The sequence below is a fragment of the Macrobrachium rosenbergii genome, chromosome 9 (genome assembly GCF_040412425.1).
Source record: "Macrobrachium rosenbergii isolate ZJJX-2024 chromosome 9, ASM4041242v1, whole genome shotgun sequence".
Classification (NCBI taxonomy): Eukaryota; Metazoa; Arthropoda; class Malacostraca; order Decapoda; family Palaemonidae; genus Macrobrachium; species Macrobrachium rosenbergii.
Window position 1 is genome coordinate 43,148,533 of NC_089749.1, and position 16,709 is coordinate 43,165,241.

The following is a 16,709-nucleotide window of genomic DNA, read 5'->3' on the forward strand; positions in this document are numbered from 1 at the left end:
GAATTTGTATCATCATCATTATGTTACAGGCAGTCAATTTGAAAAGATATCTGAATTAAAGGAACCGATAAAAACCATAGAAGATGAAATATGTGAAGGGGTAAAAGTTAGATTAAGAACAGAGGAAAGAATTTAAGGCGAAAAAATGTTACATTATCTGTTAGGAAAAGAAAAGACTCCTGTGGCAATGATATCCAAATTAAAAACTGAGGAGGGGGTATATGTAACGGATAATAAAGCAATGGAAATACATACAGTAGAGTACTATGAAAAATTGTACAATGAATATGAATGTAATACCCAGGTTCAAAATAGAGTTTTAGATGTTATTCAGTCTGTGATAGGCAATGAGGAAAATAAGTTATAAACAGCAGAGGTAAATGAAAACGAAGTATGGGAGGTTATATCACCGATGAAAAATGGAAAAGCACCTGGCAAAGATGGATTACCAGTAGAATTTTCTAAGAAAATGTGGAATATAATAAAAGAATTTTTAGATGTAATTAAGTATGTAATTAAGTATATCTTTAAAAATATTGTGACTGGTACTGACATGAACAACGGAGTACTGAAATTACTTTGGAAGGATGATAGTTCACATTGCATTGATGATTTAAGACCTATCACATTACTAAATGTTGATTACAAAATAGTTACAAAGATAATTGCAAATGGATTAAAAAGGTTACTTCCACTGTGCATATCACCTGAACAGTTCTGTAGTGTCCCAGGAAGATCAATGACAAAAGCAAATACAACGGTGAGAGATATGATATATTACATAAATGAGAAAGATATGCAAGCTGCTTTAATTCATTTAGATTGGTCAAAGGCCTTTGATAGAGTAGATTTGGGGATTTTGTTTAAAGTGTTAGAACGGTTTGGATTTTCCTTTAAGTTCATTGGTCTGATAAGAATGCTATACACAAATGCAAGTAGTGTGGTGAGTATTAATGGCAACCTAACTAAGCCTTTTCCCATTCAAAGATCAGTCAGACAAAGTTGTCCTTTGTCGATGATTATGTTCATAATAGCGCAAGAGCCATTGTATAGATTGTTGAAACAAAGAGTTGGTAAATGTTCTCCGGAAATGCCAAATAATCTAAGAATTTGTGTTTTAGGTATGCAGACGATAGCTCAATTGTAGTATGTAGAGATGAAGGGATAGAAGAAAGTTTTAAGATCTTAAAAATGTATGAAGATGCTACTAGTGCTTCTCTTAACTTGAATAAAACTAGCATATTTAGGTTAGGGCAATGGAAAAACAGAACCTTATGGCCAGTACAAAATTTGAACATACAAACCGATAGCTGTAAAATTTTAGGTATAACCTATTTTAATGATTTTTGTAAAACGAGGGAGGAAAATTGGAACAAAATTAAAGAAAATGTGGTGAAATTGGTCGGCTTTTCACACAATAGGAAGTTAACAATATTTCAAAAAGCTCTGGTCATTAATATGAAGTTTTTATCAAAATGTTCGTATATAGCCCATGTGATACCGATCCCAAAAAATTTTGAGAAGCAGATAGGAAAATGTATTTTCAAGTATTTATTGAAAGGTAATTACCAGCCAATTAGCAGGAAAACAACATGTTTGCCAAGATTAGGAGGAAGTGGAGTAGTAAAAATTGGCTATAAGGTAAAGGCAGTTCTCTTCTGTACTTTTATAAGAGTTTTTCAAAAAAAGAGTTTGGGTATGAGCTAATGATGTATTACTGTAAAATGAAAGGAAGCTACTTATTGAGCGATAATGGAATTAAAGATGCTGCAGCAATAACCACCCCCTATTATGAAGAAATAATTAATACTTTAAGACTAGTCATCAAGATGGATGTGTATCCGCATTGTAAAAGTAGCAAAGTATATAGATTTTTAATGGTAGATAACTATAAGCCAAATGTTCAAATTAACTACCCATCGTGTAACTGGAAGAATATATGGGTAAATGTAAATAGCAAGTTTATAGAGCCACATGTCCGAGAAGTATTGTATAAATATATACATGGAGTATTGCCAACTCGGGACAGATTACATATGATGAACATCGTACAAGATGATGTATGTAGTACTTGTGGGGAAGAAGAAACTATGATGCATTTATTTCATTTTTGTAGAATGAATAAAAAGTTAATAGAATGGTTTAAAAAAAGTGTTTAAAGCTTTGTGTAAAGTCAGAACTAAGAAGTTTCTTCAAGTACTAAAATTTGATTTTGAAACAAATAGTTTGAAAGATAGGAACACTGCAAATGTATTATTAGCAGATTTTATATCTGGTTTTTGGTATAGTTATAAATCTGGATTGTTGTTAGATGATCCACATTTAATTGGTTTGATAAGAGAAAGTATATACAGGAATAGGTATGTACTGCGTAAATCATGTAAAAACATTCGCTCTCATTTTACACGTAGTTACCTGGAATTTTAGTATATAAAATATGTATATATATATATATATATATATATATATATATATATATATATATATATATATATATATATATATATATATATATATATATATATGACTATTTATCACATCAAAGTGATTCATATACAATCAGAAGCAGACAAACGACTTTAATACACAATTACTCTACCTCAGAAGTAATATATTTTCATATATGTCACAAGAGGGGGTTTTTAGTTGATAATAAGTCCACCGTCCACTGGTCTGAACCAGCATAACGGGACGGTGGACTTATTATCAACTAAAATTTTCGGTAACATATGCGGAAAATATATTACTCAGGATATGTAAGGAATTGATAACGTTTGGTTACAAGATTATTATATATATATATATATATATATATATATATATATATATATATATATATAAAATATATATATATATATATATATATATATATATATATATATATATTATATATATATATATATATATATATATATATATATATATATAAATATATATATATATATATATATATATGATATAGAATATATATCCATCTTATGTGTGTGTGTGTGATTGTGTGTGTTTGTGTGTATAACTACTATAATGGGTATGTATACTATACAGTATATAGGTATGTGTATATGTATGTATGTGCATATAGTGCAGCAGATTGCTGTAAAAATCGTTCAGATAGTGAAACAAGCATGAAATTTGGCACAAACATTCCTAAGACTACGCCTCTTAGAAAAGGGCAACTGGCCACCTTAAATCCAAGATGGCGGCTATTTTTAAAAATGGCCGCCATCTATGTTGAGATTCACTGGTTTGGGAGCATGTATTGGATGGAATATGCCAGTTTTTTTTTTAAACCTCGACTTTTAGGTTATAAAAATGTTCCATACCACACATTTTATTGAAAACCCTTACTAAATGAATTGTAACCAAGATGGCGTACAAAATGGTTGCCATAAAAGTTTTTTTTTCTATCCACAGCGCTAGCAGACATAGAGACCAACTGTTTTTATTTAATGGTATATTCATGTGATCAGGCAGTTTAACTAATATGCTATTTTCAACTGAAATAGTAATGGTTGGTCACATACAACATTGTGTCTAAGACTGTAACCATAAAAAGAAAAGAAGAGAAATACGGACTAAACGCAACCAATCTATGTATAGGTCTCAACCTACACCTTTGAAAAATTCGAGGATAAGAAGGTAGGCATAGCATGACACGTTGGATGCTCAAGCTAGATTATCTACTGAAGAGAGGGCAATATTTATCTAGACTTCACATTTGCAAGTGCACAGAGCTGTGCAGGGAAGACCCAGCTTGTAGCACTTGCACCTTTCGACAGCCTGCTTTGCATCCACATTTAAAGCTGTTGGCAACTCTTGGCTAAGGGCGAGTTGGTTGTCCAGAGGACTTGCCATGCCACTCAGCAGGGTTCTCTGGCTGTGCTTTGCTACGGCATAGATTGGCTGATCAGCTGTGATTATGGGTATCTGGCCAGGGTTCAGAAAATCAGTGACATCCTGCACTTTCTGCATCACGTGTTTGATCAAAAGCAACAGAATGAGCCTGATCACGCAGGAGAGGAAGCAATGAAGTTATGGTTACTTCAAATTCTGGGCTTCTCTTCATTGAAGTGTGATGAGCTGACCACGTCAGATTCACTGCATCATCTATTTCCTGGGTGACTATGACCTTGTCTAGCCACTGATACTCCAGTGCAAGCTGTGGCCCCAAGATATCTGTGGGTGGCTTTGGTATTGCAGTGTTTGGTGGCACAGGGTTCTTTGTTTGAAAGGAAGCTGGTGAGATGTTTGTGAATGTGTCAAAACAATTCAGGCACCGTTCACTTTCTCAGGTGCAAACTTTAGTTGCTGTCTTTCCTGTCCAGTGTTTTCCTTGGTGGGGTGCTGAAATATGGAGATGCTAGTTCCATGGAAGGAGGTAGTGGCAGCAGTTGCAGATGGGTTGTGGTCGATGTTGTCCATCACTGCAGTGGTGAACAATTTTTTTCGCAGTACTGGGACAGACCACACCCTCCTCCACATATTTGCTAACTGTGGCATCTCCTAACTGTGCAGAGACCTCCCAGTACTCTGTCATAAGAGATACTGAGGCCATACTGATGTAGCATTTCAACCAGGTTTCTCTTCCTGGTTTTGGCATAGACTGAGAGTCCCATGTAGACTGGGAATGGTGTTTCTCTGTCTTTGGAGTGTCTATGAGTTGTTGCTCCTCTTTGTATCGGGGAGTAGCAGTTGAACTGCATGAGCTGTGCAATGGCCTGGTCTGACTTTGATGCTCCAAATCGTAACTGTGACTTGATGTCAGCCCCATGCTCAACCATCCCTACAAACTGGAGCAGGAGAGGAGGCACAGAATTTGATACACAAGCCTCAGAAAATGTGCCATCAAACCGTGACTGATGATCAAGTATAGACTTTCTGAGAATATTTGCTGCTTTAGCAATGATAACTGCCTCTGAAAGATCAGATGATTGAGCAAGTGCTTTTCCCACATCCTTTTGAAATGCAAGTAATACATCTCTGCCAGATTTATGAGCCTCAAGTTCTGGAATTTCTGCCAGAAGTTTGTCTTTGAGTCTCGTGGAATTTACATGGTGACTCTACACCTAATTGTTCCAGACGTTGTGACTGGATCATCTGAACAAAGGTTTGTTTTCAACAATGTATGTCATCAGTTCTGACAGAACTAGTGGATACACATCTGATTCTGACTCAGTGCTACCTTGGTCTTTCTCAAGGCTCCTCAGGTAGGACCTTTTTCTGTTGTAGAGGGCACAAAGACAGGCATGGTGATACTCTAAACTCCTGTGCAATGACATCCCCACCAGTCAATTTAGCAAGGAGCTTGCCATCACTAAGTATCTCTGCACATTCACGCAATTTCAAGTCAAGGCCCTTAGTACTAGCCTGTCTGAGATCAGATGCAGGTGCCACTTTCTCACAGAAAATGCAAACTTCATTGTCATGACTGGTTCGGCGCAGTTTTGAACGACTAGTCTCAGTGTTGCTGGTCTGGTCATTGGATTGTCGCTTTCTTGCACTGTCCAGTTTAGTGTTGTTAAACAACAAGCGACAGTTCACATGGTATTTTGCTGCATTTTTTCCTGAGAGTGGCCTCTATGATATCACCTTCATCCAGCCTTTTGGATCCATTATCAGTGGCATTTCATTAATTTCACTGAACATGGGAATGTTCCTTGCCAGCATTGTGTACCCATCATGGTCTAGACATGATGACTTGAGGTGATGTCAAGTGCTCACCTCTCTTTTGTCCTTCTGACAAAGACAACACAAACTCCAGTTTGTTTTTCTACTGCTCAATATTGGATTGGCATCACATTCTGCCATGATTTCACTTTTGATTAAGGCCGAGGGGTTATCCTTTTACCACCTTAAACAAAGCACACATTCCTGTATGGGATTCAACTAGGTTCGGTCTCCTACACCTAGCCCGATCATTCATCCAGTGCCATTTAAGTCCCGCATTGTGATCTGTACACCATCCGGGTAAGTACATGAACCATCATGTACAGCCCCATACCCTTGGCTCGGCTCTCCCGCGCTGGCACATCCTGTCTATTCAGGTAAATCTAACTATAGCTGGTCTGGGGCTGTTAGAAAGCATTTGGGACACTAAACTAAACTATACTACAACTACTAGTCTAAGACTACAGGATTAGTAAAGCTGGATTAGCTGGCACTGAACCCCATGCTGAGTTACACAGCAGTGATGTCATTTAGTGTGCCCTGGTTGTGTGCAGACATACACTTTTTACATTTATTAATTTTCCTTCAAAATTGATGAGTTATTCAGAAAGAGATGGCCTCATTAGGATTTTAAAACCACAGAAACCAAGATCCATGCTTAAAACGATAATTGTTGAACGGGCATTATTTCTCATTATAATTATTGTTTCTACCTTTTGTTGGCAGCCATATAGCCCCCATATTTAAAGGTAAACTGTACTGGGAAGCTACAGAAACATAATATTCACAAGAAATAGTATGGAAGAGCTTTACCATATTGCTAGAAGCAAATACATGCCATTCTAGTGAAAAATTAGCCAAAATCTGTCGATACTGGCCGCCATCTTGAATTTGGCCGCCATATTAAATTTTTATGGCCAGCGCCCTTTTCTGATAGAGGGAACTTTAAAGAGCACTTGTGCAAAATTTCATGCTTGTTTCACTATCTGAACGATTCTTATGAAATATGCAATTATCTGCTGCACTAATAGTAAATTTAAGTATATTTATGTATATAAAATATTATGACATATTTGTTGATCTGTACACAAATTGCATATATTGATATATATTGAATAGTGAAATGAACTTTAAAATGTACTTTTCTAAACAAAAGATATAAAAAAATAAAATAGAAATATAACTTGTCATATCTTTACAAGATACTACAGCAGATGTAAAGCTTTCAAAAAAGGGAGGGCTTTACACAAAATCAAGATTTTAACAGGCGCTTCCTCATTTCCAAGTCTATTGCAAATTAAATAAACATCATACGAAAGTTCAAAGTCGACGAGGCTGAAGCTCTAGTGTTGTCGTTGTTCTGCTTGACTGTGGAATTGGGCGGTTTGTAGACGATTCTTTATTGATGTTAGAGAAAACGTTCTCCGTTTGCTGTGTTAAGTTGTACGTACGTTCGTGGAACTGTGTCTATCTTACGATGAAGTTCGGGAGTTCAGGCCATGAAGGCTCTAATTTCCCTGCTGACGGTAAGTTTGGATTACTTCTGTTAAGTAAGTGGTTTCACTTAAGATTTTAGCATTGGTATTCAATATTTTAATTTAGGCTTGTTATTCAGTACTTGAGGTTAGAACTTTATATTGTTTATTCTGAACTTGACGTACAACAGTTATTGGTTTCAATGTTAAACTGAAATTTCTTTGTTTCCAGTTCTTCACTGCTGCCCCCAAATAATTCTGTGTTCGTTTCAACTCTTATTCAGACTTGACCCCCTTTCCCCTTTCGCTGATTGTCACAACCTTGCTTGTCATTTTGGGATACTGTGAATAGTTTTTGAAAGTTTTCTATGTAATATTAAAAACTTATCCTGTAAACTTAGGTTACATCGTTGTGGTCACTAAAGATGTCTAATTTACTTAGCAGGTCAGGGGTCCTGTATTTCTGTTCTACAAATTTAATCCCTTTCAGGATCAGGGTAAGTCCACAAGATTTTGTCCGTAACGCAGCTTTGTGGATTATGTCCAAGTTTACAAAGTAGTGGGAATTTGCAACGTTCCGTGGAGGTTTGTACTCTGTTCTTTGGTAAGCAAGTATACATTAGTTTAACCAGACCACTGAGCTAATTAACAGCTCTCCTAGGGCTGGCTCGAAGGATTAGATTTATTTTACGTGGCTAAGAACCAATTGGTTACCTAGCAACGGGACATACAGCTTATTGTGGAATCCGAACCACATTATAACGAGAAATGAATTTCTATCACTAGAAATAAATTCATCTAATTCTTCATTGGCCGGTCGGAGAATCGAACGTGAGCCCACCAGAGTGCTAGCTGAGAATGATACCCACCCGTCCAATGAGGAACTGTTCTTTGGTAAACTGGATGCCAAGTGACATTGGTGTGAAAACGTGGGTGTTTAATGTTATTAAATTATGCATAGTAATTCTTACATTGGAACTTTTTGTCCATAATACCATTCTAATCACTTCAAAGATACTTCCAGGTACTAGTGAATCCAAACTTCATGGAGCCAGGATAACTTACAAAGTTTCTCGTGAGAAATAGGACCCTTTGCTGAAAAACTAAAGACTACTGCCGTATCCATACGACTGGAAAAATGGAATACATGCTCTTCAAGGTTGGTTCATTAAAGTTTGAGGTGAGAAACTAGTTTCTTGTGAACCAACCTATTTTTTACCTCCACCTCTATAGGGGTGGAGGCACCTCTCATCCCTGTACCTATAGGTCTTATGACCTATAGGTATGTGTTAGGTCTTATGACCTATAGGTGTGTGTTAGGTCTTATGACCTATAGGAGTGTGTTAGGTCTTATGACCTATAGGTGTGTGTTAGGTCTTATGACCTATGGGAGTGTGTTAGGTCTTTATGACCTATAGGTGTGTTAGGTCTTTATGACCTATAGGCATGGATTAGGCCTTTATGACCTATAGGTGTGTGTTAGGTCTTTATAACCTATAGGTGTGTGTTGGGTCTTTATGATCTATAGGCATGCATTAGGTCTTTATGACCTATAGGAGTGTGTTAGGTCTTTATGACCTGTAGGTGTGTGTTAGGTCTTTATGACCTATAGGTGTGTGTTAGGTCTTTATGACCTATAGGTGTGTGTTAGGTCTTTATGACCTATAGGTGTGTTAGGTCTTTACGACCTATAGGCATGCATTAGGTCTTGATGACCTGTAGGTGTGTGTTAGGTCTTTATGACCTATAGGTGTGTGCTAGGTCTTTATGACCTTATTCGTGTGTTAAGTCTTTATGACCTATAGGTGTGCATTAGGTCTTATAACCTATAGGTGTGTGTTATGTCTTATGAACTATAGGTGTGCATTAGGTCTTTATGACCTGTAGACGTGCATTAGGTCTTTATGACCTATAGGTGTGTGTTAGGTCTTTATGACCTATAGGCATGCATTAGGTCTTTTGACCTATAGGCGTGCGTTAGGTCTTTATGACCTATAGGTGTGCGTTAGGTCTCATGACCTATAGGTGTTTTACGTCTTATGACCTATAGGTGTTTTACGTCTTATGACCTATAGGTGTGTGTTAGGTCTTTATGACCTATAGGCATGCGTTAGGTCTTGATGACCTATAGGTGTGCACTAGGTCTTATGACCTATAGGTGTGCATTAGGTCTTTATGACCTATAGGTGTGTGTTAGGTATTATGGCCTATAGGTGTGTGTTACGTCTTATGACCGATAGGTGTGCGTTAGGTCTTATGACCCATAGGTAAGTGTATGGGAGGATCAAACAACCAACTAATCGATATTTTCTTTCAGGTGTTAAGCTTATGAGTGTAGATGTAAGAAGTTTTTATTTTCTTTTATGATTTTAATAGTTACATAACGGCTTAACTGGAACTTTTAACTTCGGTATTTTCTTTTTTTATTCATTATATTTGGAACGTGAAAATTTCATGTAAGATTTCTCACGTTTTTAAAGTTCAGCAATAAGAAAATGAAAGTTCTGAAGTTTACGTAAGGTTAGTTTTAGCAATTAATTTTAGTTGCTCTAAGAATCTGTACGAGCATCACCTAAGTCACAGATCGTAGTTAAATGTTAACTTTGATGAAACTGAGCTTTCACTTTAATTTTCTTTTTTTTTTTACCGTACTGATAAACTTACAAAGCCTCTGAGTAGGGCTTCCAGGAAAATGTCTAAGAAGTGCTTTCAAACAAGTGGTCAGATAGTTAGGAATACTAAGTAAATGAACATTAAAACTTTGGTGTTAAAGAGATAACTAGAGTAGATTCGATCAACTATAATTTGGGTTTATATTTGTAATTTGGGTTTATATTTTTTATAGTATATGTATTATATTTCTTGCTATATCACTGGCACTATTCTTAACTAGCAAAGCTAAGAAAATTTAATTACAAATTTAATTAGAATTATGAACAAAGTGGAAGCCATAATTTACGTTACGTCAAGTTCCAAAACAAAGTTCAGAGGGCATTGTGGCCATTACAATTACATGTTGCATCTAATCAGCAAAAAATATGAAAGTATCAAATTTCAAAGCAGTGCACTACCACAATGTTAATTTTGTTGTCCTGAAAAAGTCGACGTCCTAAGGAATTTTCTTCTATTTACAGAACAGGCTTTCTGAAATGTATATTTAAGGCAGTGAAAGCACTAGTTGTTTTAGTCAAGAACTCGTTTGTTGGTTTTACCCCTCGCAAGAGCTTTCCAAGCTGAGTTGATGTGAGAATTGGAGCCTGGCTTTGACGGAGCCTGTCATTGATGATTGCTCAGTCATTAAGCTTCACTTATTCGATTGTTAACCTGCGTAATTAGCTTTTTGAATTTTCAATAAATTGTTAAAGATGATGCATATGTAAATTTGAACGTTCTTACTTCCACCAACTTGCACTAATAACAATTAAAAACTAATCGGAGTAAAAGTTTAAGGTGGGTTATTGCTAATTTTAAAACGCATACGTGGCCTTTTATGTACCTGTTATCAAATCTTGAAAATTAGTCTTGCTTAAGTCCCGTTACTGATTTTAATTAGTTTCGAGGAAAACTTTGAGTTGAGATAGTAGCATGGAAGTTGAGTACTGCACATTAATTGTAGGCACTGAAAATCATTTCCCTCAATGGACTTCAGATGAACACATCATGTGGTTATTGGATAGGTTCCACGATCTGAAATCAAAATATGCTTAGCTGTTGAAATCTAGGGGAAGATGAATCAAAGTTTCCTAGAAGTAGCTTACTAGTTACTAAAGAATAACTAAAAGCTACTGCAGTTTGTCATCGCATAATTAATACCAGTGTACAATTTTACTATGACTTGTCATAATAAAACTAAAAACAAATTTACAGGTTGTCAGACTTACGTGCGGAGTGTTCAAAGCAATTGAGAACTAAATGGTGGCTTGTTTCACTGTATCTTAATTTTTTTTTAGAATTCGAGTGATCTTGCCTTTTGGAGATGTCAAGGTATTTTTATGAATGTTCGTGTCCCACGTCTTGGGAAAAAGTAACTCCAATAAAAAATTTCTTTGCTGCCCCATTTCAGTTTGGAGTCTTTCATGCACCATACCTCCAATGTTCTTTAACTTTTGCATTCCTATTACATTTAAAATGTTTTCAGAAACAAAAGGTCTTTGATTTTTCAGTTTGAATTTATTTACTTTTCCTTATTTCTTGGCCTCCAGGATTTATGAATTCCAGAAAACGTTCATATGTTTAATCAGTTGCCCGCCGTCAGTGCCTTGCTGTAGCTTTATTTAATTACTTAAGTTTATTTAATTACTTAAGTTTATATCCTCAAACTTATGGGTGTCCTAGTCTCCAATATATATTTCATAAAGGATTCTTTGTTGGTGATGATCTGAAATAATTTTTTTAAAATTCTGTTCGTTTTACATAAGTTCAATACCTTAGATATTCTTTGCCTTTCATTTTAAAACGAACAGACTAGTTATCACTAGACTTGTAGCCCTAGCGGGGATTCTATCAGCTGGCCATCTACGGCACTGGGACTATTCTGATAATACTAACACGGACTTTTATGGTACAAAGAATAGAGTATAAATCACTGTCAGTGACTGTCGAGTACACCATGGACTGCTTTGTACTGAAAACCAATTTCATTTGAGCGGGACCATCGTGCATCAAGCGCTTATTCGCTTGGGGGTAGGGATGAAGAGTATGAAGGACTTTTGCCTGCCAATGACTCCCAAGATTGCAATGGACTCTTATCGAGTCTAGGATTGACATTCACGACCCTATGGTCTCATTAAATTTCTAGATAATAGTGATGATAAACCTCTATTCAAAGTTGTTCAGATTTTCTAAACAATTGGAGGCGTGCTTGATACTCCTGTAAAGGGATTTTAGAAAAATGGATGTACTGTAAGTAGGTGGGTTTATACCAGGATGGGCTTTTGTTTTCTTGAGCATTGTATATAGAATTAGGGACTTGAAGGATCTTTTACTCCATATTAGATTTAAGAGGCTTTAAATGTTACTCAGAATGGCTGCCTCTCTCTCTCTCTCTCTCTCTCTCTCTCTCTCTCTCTCTCTCTCTCTCTCTCTCTCTCAAAACTGTTGTACATAATTCATAAAGATTCCTTATTCCAACAAGTCGGGTTTTATTTCATAAATTACTCGAAGCAGGTGCCAGTGTAAATATATCGGAACTCTGAACACGCTAGCATGAAGGAAATGTTGCTAAAGCAGCCAAGAATGCAATCACTATTATTAGATGGAGTATACCTGTGCCTGCCACTGATTCGTTACTATTACTAAATCTCATCACTTCTCTTAAATGGCGGGCGTCATGGAACGATGATTCTGACGATGACAAATTAAAGCAGACTTTGGTGGTGTTCAGAGTATCATTATGTAGCACAACTGATCACACCCATTGACCGTGCAGTTGGACGGACACCTCTGTCGAGAAACAGTAGAAATTGCTGCTACCACTTCGTCTATGACTACATCGAATAGACTACTCATGCTGCGCAAGTTATGATGTCTAACCTAGCTGGCTAGGGGATTTCGGTCCTGGCACTTTTCAAAACCACTTACGAGACTTTGAAATGGTGTGGATCCCCTTCATAAGGCTAAGGATCAGCTCAAGACAATCTTCGTTTTTCTCTTCCCCACACAGACCTTTCTTCAGATTTCGATTATTAACTGAAGTTTACGTACTGCTTGAAAAATTAAATCTCATGATGGCATAAGACCAATAATAAAAACATCAGCTGATATGTAGGACAATCTCTTCTACTGGTCAAAGCAATTACGAAGCCAAATTTCATATTCAGTTTTAAGTCTGTTTATGCTCGTCATGAAGCAAGGTCAGACTAATTTAGAATGAACTACAGACTCTTAAGAATCTGTTTCTCTCTCTCTCTCTCTCTCTCTCTCTCTCTCTCTCTCTCTCTCTCTCTCTCTCTCTCTCTCTCTCTCTCCCCCACACACAGCCATGCAAGCAATCGTTCTGTACATTTTGCTTTCATAAAAAAACTAGAGAGAGCGAGAGACATTGATGCTTGCAAGTTTGTCAGCAAGAACGATTGACTGAGAGCTACGTAGGCATAGAATTAAGTTTGGTTTTTACGTGCTGCTCTTATGAGCAAGAGCCCCGTGCTGGCGCACGGCTTTTTTTTTTTTTTTTTTATTTAACTAACAGAGACCAGAAGTTGTGTTGTGTTGTAAGTGACCTCCACAGAAACTCAGTCTTCGGCCTCATTTGACCCTTTTATCGTGACCATGTGTCGGCTTGCACGCGCGCCTTCTATTTGTGTCGCTAGTATACAGTATATCTATCTATTCATTTATTTATTTGTCTAAGTAGCCTTCAATTTATTCTTAAGTAGAATGAAGGCGTGGAGGGGATATTGAAGGAAAAGTACGGGACAGACTTATGTGCACATGTGATGATGATGGTGCTGATGTATAGGTCAGCATTGTTTTCCACTAATTTCGGGATCTTTTTAGACTATGCAACCAACTCTGGGCATAACCACTATTCATAACGCACATGCCGGTAGTTGATGATTCAGTCCAGTCAAACAAATAGGCACACACACATATATATAATATATATATAATACGTATTTATCTCTATATATATGCATGTATAATTTAAATCACGAAAATATGGAACGTGATGAATGCATAAATAAAGACAAAATCCACAAAGGAAAGAAAAACAATGGAGTACTGCGAGGCCTTTCGACTTCTTGCCCTTTACAAGAAGTCGAAAGGCCTTGCAGTACTCCATTGTTTCTCTTTCCTTCGTAGACTTTGACTTTTATATATATACTGTATAGGCACCAAGTCTAATCACAAAGGGACTCTTCTGCTGAAAGGTCTTTTTCGTTTGTCTCTCCAGTCATTCTTCATGACTTCATCACTCAAGGTAGAGGCCATTTGCACAGACACTAAATAAGCCCTTGCGTTGATACATACCTGGAGTTTGCCTTGTGCTCTCCTACCGCTGGGTTGTGCTTCATGGTGTCCAACCAGCTAGTGACAGTGACCGACAGTTTTGACCCTCTCCCTCCGACGTCGGTCGGAGGAAAAAGTAAAAGTATAACTTAGTTTAACCAGACCACGACCACCCGAAGGTGATTTATTTACGTGGCTAAGTGAGCAACGGGACCTGCTTATTTGGAACGAACCACATTATAGCTACCTATCCGAAATAAATTCCGTCGTTTAACCGAACGTGGCGCCAGCAGAGTGCTAACTGAGAACGGTACCCACCCGTCCAATGAGGAACTACCCGTCTGAGGAATATGCCGGTGGCATGTCTTGGAAAGTGGTGAGTGACATAAACTTTTCAGATTTGCAGTGTTTCTACAGAATGAAGATGTTTTTGTGATTTTTTGTGTTTCGTGTTCTTTTAGTTTTCTGTAAAAGAAAACTATTGAGATGGCTTTGTCTGTCCGTCCGCACTTTTTCTGTCCGCCCTCAGAGCTTAAAAACTACTGAGGCTAGAGGGCTGCAATTTTGTATGTTGATCATCCACCATCCAATCATCAAACATAACCAAATTGCAGCCCTCTAGCCTCAATAGTTTTTATGGTATTTAAGGTTAAAGTTAGGTATGATCGTGCTTCTGGCAACGCAGCAATACAGGACACCACGGCTGGCAGAGAGTTTCATGGGCTGCGGCTCATACAGCATTATATCGAGACTATCGAAAGATTGATCCATTTTCGGTGGTCTTGATTATACGCTGTACAGAAAACTCAGTTGCGCCGAAGAAACTTTGGCGCATTTTTTACTTGTTCTCTTTTTCGACAGATGACGATGCCGCCAGAAGAGACCGTCCTATCTCCCCTCCCTCAGCCTTCTCAGTGCCCGGACCCCACCAGGGCGAGGAATATGGAGTCTGTTTCTACGCCTCTCCTCAGTGGACCTGTTTCATCCTACTCTTCTGAAAACGACCTCTTCCTTCCCCCACGAGCGACTCCTGAGGACCTTCGAAGGATGGACCGCAGTTAACAGGGAAAAGAAGAGGAATTGGTACAGATTTTATCTTTCCACTTTGTTATATAAACCCTACAATATAGCTCACCTATGATAAACCATAGGTAAGCCATATTCCACTTTTGCATAGCATTAATTTGATTGGCATTTGTCTGTGTTAAGAGAACTAAGAGATGTTGCAACTAACCGCCATAGGATGACAACTAAATCCCGTACCGCGGAATTTTTATATAAAAAAAGTATGACGAAACTGTTTGTTGTCTCATGAGCATTATTACTCCACTTTAAAACAAAGTTTATAATCGTGGGACTATTTGAAACACGTTAATCTTATTATCATAGCCTTGTCATAACACGATAATAACTGGGGAAGCTATATATACGATTGTTACAGGAACATTTCATACAGGAGACGGACAAGGACGCGGAAAGTACAGACTGGCCACCTGTCAAGCCAAAGTAAAATATCAGTAAACAATCTAACAATATTAACACGCTAAAGGACATCGAGCAGCGACTAAATGTGTTCCAGGAACTTTGTTTTTATGAGTTTATGACAAAAATTAGAGATTGTTCTGGAAATTTCCTCCGATCCAAAGTTAATTCTTGGATACAGGCAGCGAAACACGTCACCGTTGCTATACAACGCTGGCTGCTGCAGTTTCGTTGTAATACAGTTTGTAGCTTCTTCAGACCGAATGGAAGAGTACGAAGATCTGCAGAGGAAACTCAGCCTCTTCAATTTGATTCAGGCATCGAAAAATTTTTCTACACAATCGGTACTTTTAACCTCTTCTTTCTTCATGATGATGATACTAATATGTAGTGGTAGTAGCAGTAATGGTGGTAAATACAATAATACTAACAATAGTAAAACTGAATTAATAACAACTACAGCACATGGAAAAACAACTGCCGAGATCGGTATATGTAATCCGCCATTCTGTCTCTGGGAAGGGTCACAGGGATCACGATCCTCTGAGATAAGAAACCACTAGCTTTACTCTTGGGACTCGACGTCTGTCTCTCAAGTAGTTCCATTCAATGATTCCCATTTTTCTTCCAAAATAATTGCTTCGTTCAAGATCATTGTAGTTAAGCGCGTTAAAAAAGAGGGCTTTCAGATCGAGACCGCAGTGTTACCGAAGACACTCAGAACAGACAGGGAGTCGTTTTCATGAGTTGGTTACGGGAGCAATACGCTGCCATTGTCATGTACGAGCGAGTATGTCGGCTGGAAATCACTGTCACTCGAGGGGTATAATCAAGACTGATAAGGCGCGAGCAGATAAGAACATTGCTTAGCAAGCAAACTGGGGGAGAAGCCGATCGAGAGGCACAGGTAGTCTCTTACGAATTGCATCAATAAAAATAAGCATGATAACATCTCGGTGAATGGTCGATTATCAGGTCCTGCGAAGAAATATGAAAAGGTTCACCTGTGTCAATAACTACATAAACAACCGTTAAAATAAAGGTAAATCTTAAAAGATATTGATGGGGTATTTGTTATTCAAATGAGCTGGAAAGGTATAGTTTGATTAACAGGTCCATGTGGATCTTAATTTTACT

General features: G+C 37.5%; 1 protein-coding gene across 1 annotated transcript in view; it reads left to right on the top strand.

Moving 5' to 3' along the window:
• Window positions 1–412: 412 nt before the first annotated feature.
• The window catches only part of LOC136841961 (vitellogenin-like), a 32,812-nt gene continuing 16,515 nt past the window's right edge, over window positions 413–16,709 (top strand). The window contains exon 1 of the mRNA XM_067109369.1: window positions 413–1,121. Coding sequence (XP_066965470.1) covers window positions 413–1,121 — 709 coding nt within the window. The remainder of the gene's footprint in view (window positions 1,122–16,709) is intronic.